Below are 23,196 nucleotides of genomic sequence, written 5' to 3'. Positions count from 1 at the left end.
CACACACAAACATTTATCTGCCCCGCCCATTTGGCCCTGTCCCATTCCGTGCACACAGCCAGGCACGCCCGTGCAGGCACGTCTCACTGCTCAGGTATGCAAATCTGAACATGCAAATCAGTGCCCCCCCTCCCCCCTCCCTGTTCCTCTGGGGAACAGAAGAAGAAGAAAAGCCCTCTGCTCCGCAGGAACCAGCCTGACGGTGTATCTGGTTCCCTCGCTGTCCTGGAAGCCGCTCCTCTCTCCTGGCTGAAGGTCCACACTGTTCATGGGCTGCCCAGGGGGAACCCCTTATACCAGGGGTTCTCAAACTTTTTTTATACCACGACCCCATTTTATTTAGGATTTCTTTTGGCGACCCCACACTTAATGTATTGCGTCATTTCAACGTGGAATTAAGGAATATCAAAATAAAAGCACACGTTGTAGAACTTGATCATGCATATTTATAGAAAATGTAATTACAGCACTATGTTATCAATACACATTTATAAAACGAGGCATATTTAGCCAAAATATGTTGCCAGAACATAAAAAAAAAATATATATATATATATATACTGTATATTATTTTACTTGCCAATGCGCTGTCACCTACCCATGACCCAACTTTGGGTCGCAACCCGTAGTTTGAGAACCGCTGCCTTTCTACTATTCATGGACCAATCTCAAATCCTACCCTCTTTTCCTGATCCTCCAATCACAACTGTTGCACTGTGGGACACAATAATAATAATAATAATAATAATAATAATAATAATAATAATAATAATAATAATAATAATAATAATAATAATAATAATAATAATAATAATAATAATAATAATAATAATAATAATAATAATAAATAATAAATGTTATTTGTAGTGCACTTTTTGTTCAAGCAGATCCCAAAGTGCTACAGGTTTAAAAACAGAAAAGTAAAAAACACAAGAAAAAAAGAAAATCACAAGAAATAGTTATAGTAGTTAGCATAGTTAGTTAGCAATCAAAGGCCTTTTGGAACAGAAATGTTTTCTGACATCACAAGAAAAAAGTACTTTTATAAATATACACAAAACACTCCCAATTGACCATCTTTAGATAATGCAGTATGAAAACCCCTCTAAAAAGGTCAGACTTGAGTTATATGGTTTTTTGTCTGAGGTACTCAGTGGTTATGGTTGATTGAAAACTTTATTAACAGATTGCAGAATGGGTACAATATAGGGCTGGGCGATACGGCCTCTAAATGATATCACGATATCTTTTGGCTATGTCACGATACACAATATACATCACGATATTTTGACATTTCCTCTAAAGCACTTAAAAATGCTTGATTTAACCCTTTGAAGCATATAGTCACGCCAACATGACGATTAAAATAGTCCCTGCAGCATATGTCTGCATTAAACCATGAAGATGCTTTCAAAAATTATTTGAAAGTGAGGGAGAGATGAGAGAGTAAAGCGCTGCGCCAAAGTAACTTGTCTCATCTCAGCCGTGGCGGGTTAGAAACTGACATGAGGGATTGTGAGAAACATCACGATATCCACGATACGTTTAAAAAGTGTATCGTTAATGAACTGTACCCGATAATGTTTTTAATATTGTCATATCGCCCACCCCTAGTACAATACAGTACGTTTCAATACACACAATTGTTATGGGGATGCAGACCAGAGAAAGACTTTCGTCTTGTCTACATCAGGGTCCCCCATTTTCAATTCATAATGACATTTATGACATACACAACATACAGATATATATCATGACATTTATGACACATATACGAGTGGGAGGAAACTACATTAGGAGGGGTGGGAGGGCGGGTTTGGACATTTACGGGGGCCATACAGATATACATCATGACATTTATTATGACATGACATACAGGTATGCAGTACTGTTACATTTGTGACATATGGTCACAAGCTTATTTTATTTAAGCTTGTCTTGCAGGCTATATCATTGTTGAATAGTTTCTAGTAGGGATGTCCGATATTATCGGCCTACCGATATTATTGGCCTACCGATATTATCGGGCGATATTGGCATTCAAATGTAATATCGGAAATGATCGGCATCGGTAAAAAAAATAAAAATAAAAGTTTAAATTTTTTTACATTTATTTACCCAGGCAAGCAAGTAAGAACAAATTCTTATTTTATTTATTGTCAAAAGTATGCATAATGTTGTGTTAATTCCACGACAAGAGATATGTAATGTTAATTACCTGAAATTATTCCGCATATATCGGTATCGGTTGATATCGGTATCGGAAATTAAGAGTTGGACAATATCGGTATATCGGATATCGGTAAAAAAGTCAACATCGAACATCCCTATAGTTTCTAGTGGCGGTGAGTAAACATCTGGCCTGTCGACTCATTGGCTTCTCTTTGCTCCCTCTCTGTGTTCGCACCACACAGCCACGGAAACAAGGAAGTGTTCTCTTGCCTGGGAATCCAGCTGGCCGTGCGCTTCTTCCTGGACAGAGGCCACACAGACATCACAGTGTTCGTGCCCTCGTGGAGGAGGGAGCAGCCCAGACCTGATGTTCCCATCACAGGTAACTCAGGAGATGACTGGAGGAGTACACTGCTGTTAAGGTGTCATCCTTCTGTTTGTTCTGATTGTTTTTAGTAATACTGTGCATGAGCATTACACGTGACTAGAGGTTCCAGTAGTGGGCAGCTTGAATTGCCAGGTCCAAAAACCAACACTTTTGACTATTTCTTTCACTATTTGGGCACTTTTACACAATTCCTGTGAGTCTATGGAACACCTCTCTGTAAGTTCTTTTAAAAAAAATGCATTGTTTTGTATTTCTAATCAAGTACTCAAAAACAGCATTTTTCTACCTCAAGATCTTAAGCCGTTTTGAGGCTGGGCTCCAACCACTGTGTGGCCTGGTGCCAACTGCCACATCAACTGCCACATTATTATGCAGCTGAGAAATCTCTGACATCACAGATATGCACATTTTCAGATGACTCAGTTCAGTGAGGGTGAATATTGTGAGAGGATAATTAGAAGAATGCGCCAATATGAGAATTAGAGACATAGATCCTATTAATATAAGTCCACATAGCTAGGAAACAATGCTAAACACTGAAAAAGGCCATTATAAGATAGTCCCCCTTTAAGGAGATCTTTTATTTTTAGAGAATTCACTCTTTGGAATAACCTTCCTCAAAACCTCTGCTGCATTTACACTGCATTCACTTTTAAAAATAATCTTAAATTGCATTTAACACTGTAAAGTTTTTTTTAGTTTTTTTTAGTTTTGTTTTCTGTTTGTGTGCTTGCATGTAATTTTTAGCCATCTTAATTGTTAGTTTCATTATGCATTGTGTGTTGAGTACTGACTTTTAATAATTTAGTTTTGCAATAATAATTGTTTTTGTATGTTTTTTGTGTGTGGACCCCAGGAAGACTAGCTGGTTGCTATGGCAAAAAAAAAAAAAAAAAAAATCTAACCCCGACTAACCTTAATGTCATGCACTTGTCCTAATAAACTAACCTACACTGTAACACGCAACACTTTGATGAACATTGTTACTCAGCTGATAGAGTTATACCCTTCTTGCTGTCTTGTCGCACAGAACTTGTAAGTCGCTTTGGATAAAAGCGTCAGCTAAATGACTAAATGTAAATGTAAATGTAATGGGGATCAGTAATCAAATCAAATCAAATCAAATCTTCTGTACAAGGCGATGCACTGCGACCGAGCCCTCACTGTGACATAACTGTGCAGGGTTGGAAAGGAAGGCCTCCTTCAATTAAATCAATAATTTTTTTTAACAGAAAACGGGGTGTATTTTCTAACGGTAAAGATTGAGCATTCGTTCATTAATTATCGGTAAATAGGTTGGATAAGGAGACCTTCCTATGCCAAATTTCCAATAATTGTTTTTCCAACCGTTTTTTAAAATGTATTATTATTTACATTTTTACTTGCCAATGCGCTGTCACCTATCCGCAACCCCAATTTGGGTCACGACCCGTAGTTTGAGAACCACTGCTCTAGGCTTTAGACGTGTCAATGTGGAACTCTCTAGGCTTTAGACGTGTCAATGTGGAACTCTCTAAGCTTTAGACGTGTCAATGTGGAACTCTCTAGGCTTTAGACGTGTCAATGTGGAACTCTCTAGGCTTTAGACGTGTCAATGTGGAACTCTCTAGGCTTTAGACGTGTCAATGTGGAACTCTCTAGGCTTTAGACGTGTCAATGTGGAACTCTCTAGGCTTTAGACGTGTCAATGTGGAACTCTCTAAGCTTTAGACGTGTCAATGTGGAACTCTCTAGGCTTTAGACGTGTCAATGTGGAACTCTCTAGGCTTTAGATGTGTCAATGTGGAACTCTCTAGGCCAGTGGTTCTCAAACCTTTTACACCAAGTACCACCTGAGAACGTAGCTGGCTCTCCAAGTACCACCATATGACCGATGTTAAAATACAGTCTATTCAGCTATGCACAGTTCACGCAGGAGGCAAATGTATTCCTAATACCATTATTTATTGTTAACTTTTGTCAGACACAGCCACAATGTACAAAGGGGTAGCACTAGAACTAGCAAACTCTTCCACACAACTCATACAATGCAAGGGGCATTGAGAACATAATAACTAACATTCTCACATAGCAAGTGAGAAAATTAAGAACAACTGTATTTCAGCAAATGTACTTAATTCTCTCTCTCTTTCTCTCTCTCTCTCTCTCTCTCTCTCTCTCTCTCTCTCTCTCTCTCTCTCTCTCTCTCTCTCTCTCTCTCTCTCTCTCTCTCTCTCTCACACAGCAAGCAATTGTCCTTCTCTCTCTCTCTCACACTCTCACACTATCACACACACACACACACACACACACACACACACACACACACACACACACACACACACACACACACACACACACACACACACACACACACACACACACACACACACACACACACACGGCATGTTGTCCATTGACAACTAGGGTTGGGCACCGAAAACCGGTTCTAATTAGGAACCGGTTCCTAACTTCCGGTTCTGGAACCGGAAGTAACATACCTGCATTTTGATTCAAAAAAAAAAAAAAAAAAAAAAAAGTAAAATATTTTCAATATATCAAATGCAAAGTAAATTTTTCTGGGGGGGATTATTACAGGCTAGGCATGTGTCAATGATTAGCAACAACACAGATTTTGATGGATTTTTTGTAATGTCAGATTTAACAACAACTCTTTTCAGAAAAGTGGGAGTATTTCATTTTTGTATCTGACATTACAAAATAAATCTAAAAATAAAAATGGTTATGATCAGGGCTGAAGTTGAATAAAAGATTTATGACTGTTTAGACTGCATTACTCTCTGTCACAGTGATCTCCTGGTTGTTCCCCACTTAGGTTATCTAACTCAGTGGTTCCCAAAGTCGGGGTCGCGACCCAAAGGTGGGCCGCGAGCAGCCACGGGTGGGCCGCGAGATGATAAAAAAATAAAAAAATAAAAAATCATTTTCTTATTATTTTTTTTATTTTTTTTTATTTTTTTGTCAGGCCACTGAACTTAGAAGCAGGCCAGGACAGTGTTTCTAGTTGTATTATATTCTATTGTATTCTAAAATGTGACTATATGGTTTTATATTAACTTAATAAATAAACAAAAACAAAAAAATCTACTTATTTCAACGAACATTTCAAACTAAATAACAGATTATGCACATAAAACGCTGAAAACAACCGAAGCAACAATAGTATTTTAATGAGGCTATTATTATTATCATTATTATTTTGCAACAAGTTAGCCCTCTCATAAATAGCACATATAAATTAATAACTAACTTGAACTAACTTAATAGGATTGAAGTGATATTTGGCTTTAAAAATCGGCCACCTGGCAAAAAAAAAAAAAAAAAAAAAGCCTGACGATGTGCATTGGGCCGCGGCTCTCTGACGCCTTATTTTCTGGGTCCTGGCCTGAAAAGTTTGGGAACCCCTGATCTAACTATCGCGCCGCCGCAACTAGAAACACTGGCCTGGCCTGCTTCTAAGTTCAGTGGCCTGACTGCAAAGAAATATATATATTTGTTTAAATATATATATTTTTTTCAAGTACCACCAGCAGTACCACCAAGTACCACTAGTGGTACTCGTACCACAGTTTGAACTCTCTAGGCTTTAGACGTGTCAATGTGGAACTCTCTTGGCTTTAGATGCGTCAATATGGAACTCTCTAGGCTTTAGACGTGTCTGGGCAAGTCATGATGTATTGCATGTGTCTGTTTAGTAGGTAAACACGATGTACAGCACACGTATATAGACGAATGACTTGTCGGGTGTTTCCAGGGGCCCAGGTGTTCTACTATAATTATTTACATATGTCACTCAGACATCATCAGCACATTGTTCAGTGGCCCTGAGCAATATCTTCCTGCTAACAAACTTAAAGCCAATGTATGACTGTCATAATAATCTTGCACCCTAACTGTTTGCGGTATGAACATTTTAAATCAACCGAGACACATATGGGACTTTTCTTGTGGGCCTGTATCACTTCCTGTGATGGCCAAAGATAATGGCCATGTCATCATGAGCTGTTGCAAGTTTCAAGTTTCTTTATTAGTTGTCATACAGAAGTACAGAATACTTTTATATAAAATGCTTCTTTCTGTTTTGCTCCAGAGATTGTGCTAGATAAAAATAGATAAGTATAAAGTATAGTAAGTATAAAATAGAAGTCAAGTACGTAGACAAAGGTGTTCAATATATACATATATACAATGTACAATGCAGAGTAGAAAAGTAACTGAGTTACAATACAATACTATATACTATACAGTACAATGCAGAAATGGGATGCGGTACAATTTAGGTACAGGCAGCAGGAATACTGTATCATAACGATACCTGTGGTGGTTGTGAATGGCTTTGGCTATAGACTGCCAAGCTGTCGGCTGCTACCACCTGTTGACATTATCCTGTTCTGCTGCTAATCCCCTTCTAGTCGGCTGTTTGCTTTGCTGCATTGACAGTTGACTCCCAAAATTAAAACCGCTGTACATGTCAGGAAATAGTAGGCTTGCAAAAGTGTGTTTATTTTATTTTATTGGTGCTTTTGTTTTTTTGCAAAGCCGGGTCATGTATGTGGAAGTCTGTCTGTGAATGAATGAAATATCTTGGAAAGTGATGGCCGGATTGTCATCAAATTAGCTGTGTACATTCATGACCTCAAGAGAAAGAATCCCATTGGCTTTGGTGACCATGTGACCTTTCCTTTAGCGTCACCATCAGGCCAAACATTCCATTGTCAAAGAGCTCATGTCCTGGTCTGTTAGTCATACAGTCACAACATGTGCTGTGAATATTCAGGACTGAGAAACCGTGTGACCTTTCTTCTAGTGCCACCATATGTATTTATAACCTGGGTCTGTTAACACATTCACGGCCATTGGAATGTGGCTGGAACGCCAGCTTTCCATTACACACTTTCACTGTGCGTCACGTTGTTTGTAGAGCTAAATCTATATTTTATATTATACATATGGATACAATATCATGGTCATTTGACAGAAAGAACCTTCCGTTCAATATGCAAAAAAGAGATATTTTTCCCATCCATACGTTCCCGTTTTATACCATGGTGAATATGAGTGTTATTACGGAATGATCAGGGCTAATTCCTGTGAGGCTATTTATAAGCCGCGACGTGTATTATACCAAATCCATTGGCGTTTTGTCCCTACACAACACACGCAGTTAAAAAATCAAATGCTGATAGGCATTATGTTTCATCATGAATGCATGAAAGGGGTGGGGGGGGTCGTTTCTGATTAATTGATTGCCAATAACGGCATTCGTTATTACCACAACATACGCTGATCAGGGGGATGGCTATGAAATCCTTGCACGATCAAGCTGAAATTGACGTTAAATTGTCCTTACCTGTGGCGAGTGGGATTCCAAAAAGAATATTCCAATTATTTGATTGCCATCTGGTAGATCATATGTCCATTTGGCCCACGATATAACCCACCACAGCATAATGAATCGTGGGTCCAGAAAACGATTCAATGCGATCGGGTGAAGCCATAGATTCACGTTAGTAGAAAAGTCCGCCCGGAGTGTTTTATTCAGTGTGGCACCCGGTCTAGAACAGGGGTTACTGCATTCACAGCGCCACTAGCAGGATCTGGCCGGTACTGCACCTTCGGAGTCCCAATATGCCTTTTCCAGGCAAAATACAGCTCCCTGACATTGAATAAGGTATTAAAATCGAATAAAAGAAAAAAAGAGTCAAAAATGTATACGTTTTTGGCCGCCAACCGCTGGCTCCCAATAACGTATACGTGGTTGGCCAGGAATGTGTTAAGACGGGCAATAACGGTAACACCAGCCAGTCAACTCTTGTTTCTATCCTCCACTCAGTAAAATGTTGCATGTGAAAGGACATGGAAGAGACTTAGGCCATGGCGGAGCTCTTCAAGTTGTCTACTTAAATTGATAACGTGGAATAAACAACACTGTCTGTCTTTAATCTGACTAACTTTTATCGCACTACACTATTGCATTATTTTGCTGCTCTTTTATCATTTTAAAATTGTCTATTTTATGTGTGACGATCAAGCAGAGTTTGTTTTTATTTGTCACATAAGGTACATGTATACTTTACAGTGAAATGCTTGGTTCTGTATGAGCCCCTGAGAATGTGCTTCATACAGTAAAAGAGGAACAACATTATACAATATACAATACAATATCCAAACTAAAGTACAACCTAAGTACAATGAAGTAAAAATGCAGACAATGAGGTACAAATGCAGACAATGAGGTACACACACTTTTTAAGGCGAGGTGCAAATGAGGTAGCACCTTGAGCTGCATTTCTTGTATGAAAGGTGCTATACAAATAAAGTTTTATTATTGGTATTATTATTATTATTATGGTTATCTAATGTTTTGTGTGATCGGTCTGAAGATCAGCACATCCTGCGAGACCTGGAGAGGAGGAAGATCCTGGTGTTCACGCCGTCGCGGCGCGTCGCGGGCAAGCGGGTGGTCTGCTACGACGACCGCTTCATCGTCAAGCTGGCGTACGAGTCGGACGGCGTCGTCGTGTCCAACGACACGTACCGGGACCTGCAGGTAAGGAAGGCCATAAGAGGCAAATATATACGCCAATAAATAATACAAGTCAAGTCATTTACATTTCAAACCTTTATTTATACTCGTGAAAGCACTGAGGTTTCCCTCATTTACAGTGATGACGAGTTAACAAAGGACACAAATATCATAACAGTTATTAATTACAAGTCAAGAGTCAAGAGTTTTATTTGTCACGGCATACAAGGCATACAGTGAAATGCGGGTGGTCATGCCCGCAGCGATTGTGCAATAATACAAGTAATAAGAATAAGACATAACAGGTATAATGTACATACAGTTTAAAATGCATGGTAAAAGACATGCTAAGGTCCTGCAATACAATGTTAGCTACGGATGAGGCACTGGGTCTTATGTGTACACTACTATACAATACTATACAATATACAGTTATACTATATATCCTTATGCTATCTTGCTATATCCATCTATTGCTATATACATTTTTTTTATTAAATTTTTTAAGTAAAGTGACCTTTTCATTGTGTAAAGTGACAGTTTAGTGTGAGCGTGTGCAGCATGCGTGTGTGTGTGTGTGTTCGTGCTAAAGTGACTGTTAGTGTGTGAGCGTATACAGTATGTGTGTTGTGTGTGTGCTCATGTGTGCTTGTGTGCCCAATACCCACCCGTTTGTACAATAATGAACAATAATCCATATGCAGGGGGAGAAGCCCGAGTGGAGGAGGTTCATAGAAGACCGGCTGCTCATGTACTCCTTCGTCAGCGACAAGTGAGTGGCGTCTTTTACAAACGCAAGTCTCGTTGTGTGTGTGGTAAGGCCGTCCCCGAAGCCTGTTTTTGGGATTCGAACTTCGTCAGGGTTTTTCGAACGAACGTTCGAACCTTCGTTTTTAATAAAGAAATTATAATAATTAAAAGAAATGTCATTTTGTTTATTTAATTTTTTTTATATATAAATATCCTCAAACTAAACCCTCAATTAGAATAAAGTGATTCATCTGATTAAATTAGTATTTTATTTTATTAAATCAACTTTCCAGCCCCAGACCCAGCCCAGGGAGAAGCCCCAGCTGACTAAATCAATTAAATCAACTTTCTTTAATGAATATAACTCATCAGTTTCTTTTAATACTATAATATTAGTGTAGCCTAATCTTTATCTGCAACTGTGAAGAAAAACCAGAATGAATAGATAAATAAAAAATTCAAATGTTGATTTAGAATTCTAATGCCAACGTAACGAACAAAGGTTTGAACGTTTGGGCTCAGCCTATAGTGTGTGGGAGTTAAAGACTCCCTTCCCCCCTCTCTTTGATGATCTCCCTCACCCATCTTTCCTTCCTACCCCATCCCTCATTCTTAAAGGAACACGCCAACATTTTGGGAAATTAGCTTATCGTCTTCTCCAGAGAGAGACAAGAAGATATATACCAGTTTCCTCTCTGTGCGTTCAGTAGAAAGCTATCTGGCTGCATGTTAGCCTAGCTTAGCACAATGAATGAAAGCGGACAGTGACGGGTAGCCTTCGGGAGAGATGTTAGTTGGACAATGCTTAGGCTAACTGGCCATGTCCGCTTCCATTTAATTTGTTTCTTATTTAACAATATTTGATGGTTTTTGGTTTGTCTAGTGCAAATTAGAGTGTTTTTCTGTAATATAATTGTCATGGTTTTTTTACGATGAATTGAAAATGGGGGACCCTGATGTAAACAAGACGAAAGTCTTTCTCTGGTCTGCATCCCCTTAACAATTGTATGTATTGAGCTGTACTGTACTGTACCCATTCTGCAATCTGTTAATAAAGTTTTCATTCATTCATTCATTCATTCATTCATTCATTCATTCATTCATTCATTCATTCATTCATTCATTCATGGTGCTTTTTTTTATACCCAAAGGGGTATATTTTAATACAATTTTATCACAAACTATAATACTGCTGCAAGGAACACATTTTAGACTAACTTAAAAATACATGTATAATTTTAGGATTTGTATGTTATTATATGTATATATTATGGATGCCCCCCTGAAACCCGGTTCTAAACGGGAACCGGTACTAAATTAGAAAAAAACGGAGTATTGATAAGCTCCGACGTTATCGGTTTTGCTATCTGTACTCGAGAAATTATGGAGTTTTTTTTTCAAGGAATTTAAACGTCGCAAACTAATCTTGTTGGCCGTTTTCTATATCTCTCCTCCCTCGGTCTCTCTCTGTCTGCATGAGGAGCGGGGCTGTTAGTTACACACACTCAGCTCACACTCACAAAAGCATGCATGGCGCAACCTGTGTAACATGCTATCTCAACGTTAGCAAGCTAAGCATGCATAGCGCGACGTGTGTAACATTAAGTTACACTGCTACAGTATCTTAACGTTAGCAAGCTAAGCATGCATAGCGCGACATGTGTACCGTTAAGTAACTTGTGTTCCGCAGGGAAAGACCGTTCATCACGGCATACGGTATTGTTCCGGCTTTCGACATGGACAGTCGCATTATTCTCAGCTCCCAACAACGACGTCAAAGTAAATCAACAACAAGGTTTACTATACACTTTCTACTCACCCTACTTTGGATTACGGATCAGTACCTTAATTCAACATGGAAATACCACCAGACAGGAGTGGATAAGGTAAAAAAAGAGTCCCATTGCGACTTTTACCTTCTAAATGGCTCGGAGAGGAAACATCCATCCATGGGGACTGCAGCAATACACAGCGTGTTAACGTCGAATCCGGGACGAAAGAGTTTACCCCCATCGGGCAGGTTTGATAGAAGATCAATGATCTTCTTATACCTGCTTCTTTCGGGAGACATTCCGCTGAACCCAGGTCCAGTTATCACTCGGTACCAAGCGAGACAACTCGGACTACAGACGCAAACAGCGACGACCACCGTTGCGACCAATGCATCATCCAACATCAACAACCCTCCACCGCCCACTACTGGATCACCGGCGCAACTACAACGGAACGCCCGAGGGACCAGAACTAGACGGGATGAACCAGAGGCTACAACACCGGTGCAAATCACAAGAAATCCAACCGGCAACCCCACGGACAAATCGCCTGATAAATTAGCCAACCTAGCCAGGCTGGCTATGTTTACCAGCCCAGGAGAACAAAGGGTTGCCGCCAGAAAAGACAGGACAAAGGATCCCCCCTCCCCACACACCAGCACACAGACCTCACGGAGACAACAACAAAGCCCCCCCCCTCCCTCCCCCACAGCAGCACCAGAAAACCATTACCTGGAACTTGAAGACATCAATAACACAGCTAATAAAAACGGACTACACATCTTTCACCTTAATGTGAACAGCATTAAGCATAAGCTGGACGAAATAAGAAACCTGTTTATGAGCGGTAAGGTAGACTTATTATGCTTTACTGAAACTAAACTTGATCCATCTGTAACAGACTCTGAAATAGAAATAGAGAACTATACTATAGTCCGTAATGACAGAAACCAGTATGGAGGTGGTGTTTGTATGTACATACATAAGGACACCAAATTCATTACCCGTACTGACCTTCATCATGAGACAATTGAAACCGTATGGGTGGACATTTTATTTGAAAGGGCAAAATCTGTTCTAGTCGGCACAATATACAGACCGCCAGATCAAACTGGCTTTTATGATACTATGGATGTGTGCTTAGCTGGAGCTGAGGATGCGGAAAAAATTCTTATTGGGGATTGGAACACGGATATGCAACAAAAAGATGCACCCGTCTTCAAATCCTTCAATAGGTTTTGTGATCTGCACGGCCTCAGCCAACTAATCACCCAACCCACAAGGATATGTGAATCAACTCAGACTACCATTGACCTCATACTGACCTCTGACAAGTCCAAGATATCCAATAAAGGGGTTATAGCATGCGGGTTAAGTGATCATTATATGATATTCTGTACCCGCAAAAAGCTAAAACTAAAGGCTGGCTGTCACAAAACAGTCACATCTAGAGACCTCAAAACCTACTCTAGCGAGGCCTTTAACCTTGAACTGGAGAGTCTGGACTGGTCAGATGAACTCAATGGTACACTGGTTGAAGAAACTTGGCTTGGCTTCAAAACCAAATTTTCATCAATACTAAACAACATGGCCCCCCTAAGAACCACCAGGGTAAAAAATCGCGCTGAGCCATGGATGCACACTGAAATACTGACCGCTATGAAAGCCAGAGACAAAAAATGCTCTGAGTTTCGTAAAAGTCAGTCAAAGCTTACCAAAAGCACGAGCAGTGAACTCCAAGACCACGTGACTGAACTCAAACTAGAAAGAAACAGACTAAGAAATGACGTAAACTCCATGATCAAAACTGCTAAAAAAAATTTCATCAATGACAAAACCGAGGAAAACAAAAATAAACCACGTGAACTTTGGAAATTACTCAACAATCAACTAGGCTGCAGTAAAAAACTCAAAACCAGGTTCTCAAACATAAACATAAAGACGGACAACACGCTCATCACAGACAAGCTGGATGTAGCCAATTACTTAAACACTTTCTTCACAAACATAGCCACAACACTGGTAAACAAACTACCCTCCCACTCAGGGCAGTATGGGGTAGAACACATAGTAGCATACTACAAGAACCTAGGCGTCCACAAAGACGACTTCAAACTGGAAATAGTAACTACAGATGAGGTACTCAAAAAACTGAGCGCCCTCCAACCAAACAAGGAGCAGCCATCACCCCAGTCATCACACACATAATAAACCTCTCCATAAAACAGGGACACGTCCCCAAGGACTTCAAAATTGCGAGAGTAACACCCCTGCACAAAAAGGGCAGCAAATTAGACCCGGGTAACTACCGCCCTGTTTCTATCCTTACATCCATCTCGAAAGTCATGGAAAAAATAGTATACGAACAGATCGAAAAGTACCTCGCGGAAAAAAATCTAATCTACGAATTCCAATCTGGCTTCAGAACATCCCACTCCACTGACACATGCCTTCTCTACTTGAACGACCACATCAAACAAGAGGTGGACGCGGGCAAATACTGCGGCATGGTCATGCTGGACCTACAAAAGGCCTTCGACACTGTCAATCACACCATTCTGATTGACAAGCTAAAAGCAATTGGTTTTGATAGTTTATCAGTGAGCTGGATACAATCCTACCTGGAGGGGAGGGAACAGATGGTGGAAGTAAACGGTACACTATCCCCCCCCCCTCACAGTGAGCTGTGGTGTTCCACAAGGAAGCATACTAGGACCGCTACTATTCCTAATTTATGCAAATGACATGTCGTCAGCTTGTGACTGCAACTTGTTCCTGTTTGCGGACGACTCAGCCCTGCTGGTCTCTGACAAGAACAAGTTACAGGTTGAAAAAGCCCTCAGCTCGGAACTAGGCAAAATCTGCATATGGCTCGCCGACAACAAACTATCATTACACATGGGCAAAACAGAGTCCATTCTCTTCGGTTCAAATAACAAACTCAGCAAGACCGACGGCTTCTCGGTTACAGTGGGTGACAATATTATCACAAGGAAAGATGAAATTACCTACCTGGGTTCCATCCTAGAGGCTAATCTTTCCTGTGACAAAATGGCATCCAATGTAATAAAAAAAGTCAACCAACGAACGCGATTCTTGTACCGGATCTCCTCTCTGGTAAACAAGAATACCCTGAAGACTCTAGCAGGAGCACTCATTCAAGGGTACTACGACTATGCTTGCACCTCATGGTACCAAAGCACCTCAAAGGCACTAAAAAACAAATTACAAACATCTCAAAACAAGCTAGTCAGACTACTACTTGACCTGACTCCTAGAACCCACCTCACCCCTGCCCACTTTGACAACCTAGGATGGCTTAGAGTAGACGACAGAGTACAGCAACTTGCAATGGGCCTGGTCTACAAGATACACTACGCGACCAAGGTACCCATGTACATGTCAAAATACTTCCCAAAGGTCAGTGAATACCACGATCACAACACCAGAGGGAGCTCCACAAATCATGTAAAACCCAGATTCGGATCAAACAAGGGACTAAACACGTTTCGCAATTATGCCACATCAATGTGGAACGCCCTGCCTAAAGCTGTAAAGGAATGTGAATCACTACCCACCTTCAAAAACACTCTCAAAAAACACCTACGTGAGACTGCAATTCGAAACTGGCCCCTACAAATGTCCTAACCTAGTTGTACAGTAAATGACCAAGTAAGGCTTTGTCAATATTCAAATGTACAGTGTAAAATGTGTGTGTGTCCCCTTCCCAACCCCCCCCCCCCCCCCCCCACCTCCAATGTACAGCCCTCACCCAACCCACCCAACCCCACCCCACCCAACCAACCTCCTCCAATGTACAGTTTCTATGCCAAATGTATATACACTCCTTTTCTGGACACTTTTGTATCACAAACAGTACTGTATTTGCAAATCTGATATGTCATAAATGTATAGATGTAGCAGTACTGTCTATCTGTATGTCATGTATGTCATATATGTTATGATGAATTGAAAATGGGGGACCCTGATGTAAACAAGTCGAAAGTCTTTCTCTGGTCTGCATCCCCTTAACAATTGTATGTATTGAGCTGTACTGTACTGTACCCATTCTGCAATCTGTTAATAAACTTTTCAATCAATCAATTCAATCAATCAATCAATACAACTTGGTTTAATCCAAACCTCCATTCAGAAACTTGGTATTATGAAATAATTCTGGGATGATCATGTCTGACTATTTTCCTATGCCTTGTTTGGAGCGAGTTCAGCTGACACTGTTGACACGCCCACTACGCAAAGCGTGCGCTCTCTCACACACGCACACACACACACACTGCTCCGGTCATGCATCCACTCAACTCATGGAAAATACAGCATCAGGCTATTGTTCTAAAAGTATCTCTACTAATAAAATGGAGTATTGAACCGTTTTTAACAGCTGGGTATTGGGTGGGACATTCTTTTTTTTTTTTTTTTGGTCTTTTTTCCCCTCCATTTTCCTCCGATTTTCTCCCATCCCAATGTTAGTTGTATGCCAATCCCCAGTTCCTTCCTGGTCGATGCGCACTTACCCCCCACAGTCAGATCATCTGGGAGAGTGGAGGCTACCACGTGCTTCCTCCGACACACGTCCAGCCAATCACCGCTTCTTTTCACCTGGCAGCGCGGATTCTCATTGAGAGGGCGTAGCATGTGGGAGGACCACACTATCCCCCTCACGTCCAATCCGCGCTTAGCAGGCGCCCCGACCGAACTGTAGGAGTCGCTGTTTACAACGACCCGGACCCACCCCGCCAGCTTCTCCCACCCTCTGATACAGCCAATTGTATCAGTGCAGACGGCCAGCCAAGCTGGTGACAACCCCGGAGCTGTGAGCTGGATTCGAACAGGCAAATCCAGCTCAGCTCCGGGGCTGGTGACGAACGCAATCTCCGCTCGGCCACCTAACCGCTTGGGTGGGACATTCTGATTTAAGAACTTTCTAAATAAAATAGAAAGTCCCAAAATAGTTAATTTATCTGACTGCTTGTATTAATTGATCAAAAAGTAGCCATGTGCAGTAATATAGTTATATAAAAGAATAATAAAGCAATGTCGATTCTGTTCGTAATTAATTAAAAATAAATTCTTGCAAAATAATAAAAAATAACCGATAAGAGTATCGATAAAGTACCGAACCGTTAAGCAGTATCGAGTAGTAGTATCGATAAAATCCTAACGATACCCATCCCTAATTATATATATATATATTTTTTTGATCCACTTTTTCTCCCATTTTCTATTTTTCTCCCATCCCAATTTCGTATCATCCAATTCATCCCTCCCCTGTCACGAACGCTGTTTCTTGCCTCCCACAAGCCGGCTGCAATGTGGACTAAGTCATACATAGCACAAGTCCCCTCCGGTACTTGAGGTAACAGCAGTCGCATCTTTTCACCTGCGCAGCTCGATCTCTCAGTGTCGAGGAGTAACACGTGGGAGGCTCACGCTGCCCCCGACACTTCCTGATTCTACTGCGCAGGCGCACCAAGTTCAAGTTCAAGTTCAAGTTCTTTAATAGTTGTCATACAGAAGTACAGAATACTTTCATACAAAATGCTTCTTACTGTTACGCTCCAGAGACTGTGCTAGACAAGATAGTATCAAATAACATAATAACATAATATAGCATGAATTTAGAAGAAGAATGAGGTCACAGTTGTTCGGTATAGACATATGTACAATGTTCTGAGTTACCATATAATATACAATACACAATACTATGCAGTGTACTAATGTACAGTACTATCTAGTGCAAAGCAGAAATGGGATGAGGTACAATTTTAGGTACAATTTACAGTAAGGTGTACGAGTTGTAGTGCAATCCTTCATCCATAAATATAAAGTGTGGGGAGTGGGTGCTACAGTGTGTTTGTTTAAAGTGGGTGTGTGCTATAAAGTGTGTGTAGTGGGTGCTACAGTGTGTTTGTTTAAAGTGAGTGTGTGCGTGTGGATGTGTGTGCTATGTGTGTTTGGTGGTTGTTGTTGTGTAGTGTTCATTCATTGTTCGTTTAGCAGCCTGATGGCCTGGGGATAGAAGCTACTTCTGAGTCTTTCTGTGCTCGCCTTGAGACTCCTGTGTCGCTTGCCTGACGGCAGCAGTTCAAAGAGGCAGTTGTTCGGGTGGCTCGAGTCCTTAATAATTCTCTTAGCCTTCCCCTTGCAACGCTTGTTGTAAATGTTCTGGAGAGTGGGGAGCCCCCCTCCAATTGTGCGTTCGGCTGAACGTGTCACTCTTTGTAGTCTGCTTTGGTCTTTTGCAGTGCTATTCCCAAACCAGGAGGTGATGTTGCCGGTCAAGATGCTCTCTATTGTACATGAGTAGAAGTTCTTAAGGATCTTCTGGCTGACTTGGAACTTCCTTAGGCGCCTGAGGAAGTAGAGGCGTTGTCGTGCCTTCTTCACCACACTGTTAATGTGTATGGTCCATTTCAAGTCCTCGGATATGTGGGCTCCGAGGTACTTGAAGCTGTTGACTCTCTCAACCGGTGCCCCGTCGATGCTGAGGGGGCTGTAGTCCTTGACCCCCGACCTCCTGAAGTCCAAGCGACTTGTAGGAGTCGCTTGTTCACAACGTTCGATCCCGACCCTTCAGTTTTCCCTCCCCGTAATACGGCCAATGTGTATTACTGCGGACGACCAGCTAAACAATGTGGAGAGCTGGATTCGAACACGCGAATCCTAGCGTCTCCACACTGGTGGCGAGTGCCTTGCCCACTACACCACCTAGCCGCCCCCTAATTATATATTGTATTATGATATTGTTGATGACGTATACAAAAAATCCATACCTTTGCATGTATCCATGACAATCCATAAATTAACATTAAGGTTAACATTAATAACTCATTGGGGGCCAAACACGTAATATTACGCGTTTCACCGTCAACGCTTGAGCGCCGAACACGTAATACGTTTTTTGATCCTTTGATATTTTTCCTTTGATCCCCGTTCTAAACGATCATCCGGATCACTCTAGCCGTCCCTGGCTCGTTTGCCTACGTTGGAATTGCAATGCTGATCGAATCTTACCAGGTGGCAGTATCGCCTACCTTTTGAACTCTGATAGAAAGGGATCAGTAGAGACAATGAATGAACTGGACTATCAAGACTCGCTCTGAGGGGGAGGAGCTCTTGCAAAGCAATCGCTAGCAGATCTGCTCGCTTCAAAACCTATAGTTTCCCGTAAACACGCGTAATTACATATACACGCGTAATCGTGATCGCTGATGGGATCATTGGAATTATTCTTTCTGGAGTACCTTCTGGCTAAGGTAAGGACCCCCTGTATGTCTATTTTACCTAATCTGAAACATGTTTCTGTAACGATCACTGTTGTGAAGGGCCAGATTAAACCGAATATATATATTTATTTATATATATATATTTAATTGTATTTGTATATTCTCTAATATTCCCTGATATCCCTTGTATATTCCTTGTACAATATGCATTGAATATCCATTCTAGCCTACTGAACATCCCATAATAGTCTCCATTCTACTATTGGTCGAGACCTTGGTGCCAGGCTGCCATACCCCTCAGACCCAGTTCAAACGTACCGCTCCACATGTACGAACAAGTCCTAGTTCCGCGTAGGAATCTGGCTACCGCACCACTAATGGGACTATTTGTTCATAGTGCGTATATATACTGCGCTACTAAAGTAGGATTTTCTTTTCAGTCCAGTTTCTTACCCTCCAATAGAGTCACAGACGTAAAGCCTCCCCGCGACGCCACGTGTGGGAGTAAGGCCAAGTTCGCCTACCATCGGTATTGAGACATCGTGTGTATTAATATTTGAATAGTCATATTTGGCACTATATCGTCGAGTTGGACGTAGTCTATTAAGCTAATAATAGTCTGTTAATATATAGTGCTTCGTGCGGTGAGAATACTACCGTAGTCAGTACCCCATCGTTTCGGGCAGAGAACTGGCTGCTTACCCAGGGTGGTTGACCCCATGTGAAGCTGCACCCGAGGAGCCCCAGAGCCGACGAGCGAGTGGACCTGTATACCGGATTATTCTACCGACGACAGCCCGCCTTCCCAGGCACGGATTATGCTTTGTATACTTTGATTATTCCATGGATAAAGACCCCCGACACTGCCGTGTGTTGGAACCCCCCCCCCTGGAGAGGACGCAAGGTGAGGAGACGCTCTGCAAGACGAGGTCGCTTCACGTCTCTCCCCCGTGGACCGGAGAGAGCCGGCCCACAAAGAGTCCACCTGCTTTCATCTGTGGTCCAAGGATCGCCGGCGCATTGAACGGCACTACAGTGGGTTCACCTGGGATACCCTTGGCCGGACGAGGCAGCCGGATTCTACCCCCCCCCTCCTCCTACTCCTGTCGGCTTACAAGCGACCGGATTAACCCCCTCTAGTGTATCTAGTATATAATCATTAAAGTATCATTGCTGTTATTCCTTAACTATTCCAGGTCGTATATTTACCACCTGCGCCTTCAGAGATTGGACATTCTCTATTGATATACCGACGAATACTCTTTGCCATAAAAGTGCATACTATTTCAATTCATAAATGTAATTAAGTGATTAAGTGCTTGTTCTACACACCATCGCTGTGTAGAAATAAAGACCTGTTTCGACTTCGTACATTTGTGTTGGATCCGTTTCATCTACGTGAGAGTGTTTATGATAATATATTTATGCCGTGTACTGGGTGGCCGAATATTAAGTACAAAGGTAGTGGTAGTAAGTATCATATCTAGTAATACAGTCAGGGAATTGTACCCCTCAGTTACAATTGGTCCTTCGAGCCGGATGGTAATTAGTGTAATATTAATATAGTGTTATTAATATTGAAATGGCCTATGATGAACACTCCACGAAACGATCCTCCTAACCAACGCCCGCAGCGCGAACGACGGCTCCCTCAGTACTTAGAGGCTTACGCTGTCAGTCAACAACCTAGTCTTCTACTAACAGTAAACGCGGTAAAACTAGAAAGTGGAAGTATGTCTAACCCCAACGCCCAGACTACCCCGACCATAGAGGCCCCTACGGGCTCTAATGTAACTGACCAAGTTCACGGTGGGGACCAGTGGGAACCAGACATGACTTCACACCCCGCCAGTACTGAAGAAGTAGTCCCCGATGAGTCCCGGGAGGAATACAACGCTACCGAGAGAGAACTCGGCACGGAAGAAGACGGGGAGAGCACCGTGGAGATAGAACTCCAAGGCTCCGCAAGGAGTACCCCGAGGGAAGGCTCCCCTATACAACCGCCTTCTCCCAGCGAGGCAGAGAGGACCCTACAGCAGGCCTTCCTCATCAGCCTGAACGCCGCTGCTGAACGCGACCGACTGCAGATCCAGCAGCGAAGCGAACACGAGCAGATACGTCTAGAAATAAGACGCATTCAGATGGAAGAGAATGTGGCCCGAGAACGAGCCGGTGCTCAACGGGACGCAGCGCGCGACAGACAGCAGTCGCAACTAATAGAACAGCTGATCAGACGGACAACACCCTCTCCCTCCGCCAGAGGCTCCAGGAACTCGTCTAGACACACCTCCAGGGCGGCATCCCCTAGCCGAGTAAACAACCCTGAACTTGACCAACAGACGAGGTCTATACCCCCCACAGACCACCTCCCCCCACCGGTCCAAGCGAGACCTAGCAACCGGGAAGGAGCAGCATATCCTGTGGAGAGGCTAAACCAGAGACTACAAGCACTGGATGACCTAACTGAAGACGAAGAGGAAGAGGAGGAGTACCACGCCCGAAGACAGCACAGTACTCTACCGGACCAGGAGGCCCGGCACAGCCCAGGCTATACTCCCGCGGAGCTGCGCTACAGACCCCCGACTCTATACCCGGGTGAGCACGACGCACGACCCGCACCGAGGAACAGCACCTGGACAAGCGGGCCATGGTACACTGCCGGTACCAGCCCATACCAAGGAGCGGGAGGAGACTCGCCTAGGAGGCCTCTCCCCCAACGCTCGCCGATGTATCCACAGTCAGCGTCATACATTGGCACGCCTATGGTACCCGACTTCACCCAAGAGAACCGGGCCCAGTATACAGAACTCCGCATGTGTCTGGAGACCATGTTGGTGGATGTATTGGATGAACGCCACAAATACACCATCCTACTGAAGCACTTAAAGGTACCCCGCGCACATAATATAGCGCTCGCCTACGCGACTTCCACCACCCCATACACAGCAGCGCTGGTAGCATTGGACCAGAGGTATGGGCGCATATGGGATTACGTGATCCAGGAGATCCGACACATCGACCGCTTACCCCCAGCAATAGACAATCGAGCACTGGACGACCTGTCCATCAGAGTGCAGTCCCTGGTAGGGATGTTGGGAGCGCAAAGAGAGAAGGGGAGGCATGAACTTTACGCCAACTCAAATGTGGAAAGGATCCTGGAGAAGCTGCCGCCCGCTCGTCAGGAGCGCTTTAGGCGGCAGAGGGACCACAGAGACCCGAATGGCCCCGAACCGAACCTCCTCGATCTAGCAGACTTCCTGGCGAGAGAAGTCAGCAGCCTACGGCTAGATACATTTGGACGGAGCACCCCTGGCTCCAGAGAAGGAACCAGATGACTAAATGATGGAAGAAGATCGGTGACTGTGATGCACCAATCGGAGTCAGTACCGAGCAGCAGGAGCCACAGTACCCCTTCCAGAACGGAGAAGTGGAAGATAGTGTGCCCCTACTGTGAGAAAGAACACTGGCTAGCGCAATGTGACTCCTTCCCCAAGCTGAACGCGGAGGAAGCAGGTCAATGGATAAAGTCCAACAAGCGCTGTTTTCGCTGTGCGCGCTCACACATGGCAGCCGAATGCCGCTTAAAGAAAAGGTGCACCAAGTGCGATGGAGCCCATCTGGACATACTTCACGACAGTAACAGACGGCGCCCTTCACCTGCACCATCCAGCTGCAAAGCGAGCGTCATGTACATCGATCCCGCCAGCAGCAGTGGAGCCCGAGTACTCCTAAAAGTAGTGCGTGTGACACTAAGCTACCAGAATAAAGTCCTGGACACTTACGCCGTCCTCGATGACGGGTCAGAGAAGACCCTGCTGCTCGCCTCCGCTGCGGCCCAGCTAGGGCTGCGGGGAAGCGAAACCCAAATGACAATTCGGACAATAAGACGAGATTTGAAGACGATAAAGGGCGAGAATGTCTCATTCTCTATCGCAGCAAGCGGCCAGCCTGAGCGACGGTACCAGATTGCAGACGCTTTCACCAGCCAAGAAATAGGACTGTCGCGGTACACATACCCCGTCGCCAAGCTGATGGAGAAATATGCACATCTGCGCAAGTTACCGATCCCGCTCATAGACAATGCTATGCCGACCCTGTTGATAGGCTCCGACCATGCAGACCTCATTGTCCCGATAGACCGGGTTCATACCGGACCCCGAGGCTGTCCTGCAGCAGTCGAGACCCGTTTGGGATGGACTCTCCAAGGCCCGCTCGCCAAATCTCTCAATCGAAGTACAGCCACTAGATGTCTCCACTCCCGAGTCACAGAGGGAGAAACCGCACTCCTGCAACACGTAGATCGGCTATGGACCCTGGAACAAATGCCCTTTAAGAACGGAAAGA

General features: G+C 43.1%; 1 protein-coding gene across 1 annotated transcript in view; it reads left to right on the top strand.

The window, feature by feature from the left end:
* zc3h12ab (zinc finger CCCH-type containing 12Ab) overlaps nt 1-23,196 on the top strand; it is a gene marked incomplete at both ends in the record, with an annotated part of 52,307 nt that overhangs the window by 12,129 nt on the left and 16,982 nt on the right. Inside the window, 3 exons of the mRNA XM_084311870.1 lie at nt 2,415-2,554; nt 8,944-9,110; nt 9,791-9,858. Coding sequence (XP_084167996.1) covers nt 2,415-2,554; nt 8,944-9,110; nt 9,791-9,858 — 375 coding nt within the window. The remainder of the gene's footprint in view (nt 1-2,414; nt 2,555-8,943; nt 9,111-9,790; nt 9,859-23,196) is intronic.

This window comes from Notolepis coatsorum (assembly GCF_963971535.1).
Source record: "Notolepis coatsorum genome assembly, chromosome: 4".
Lineage (NCBI taxonomy): Eukaryota > Metazoa > Chordata > Actinopteri > Aulopiformes > Paralepididae > Notolepis > Notolepis coatsorum.
This window is presented reverse-complemented; position numbering and strand designations above follow the sequence as displayed.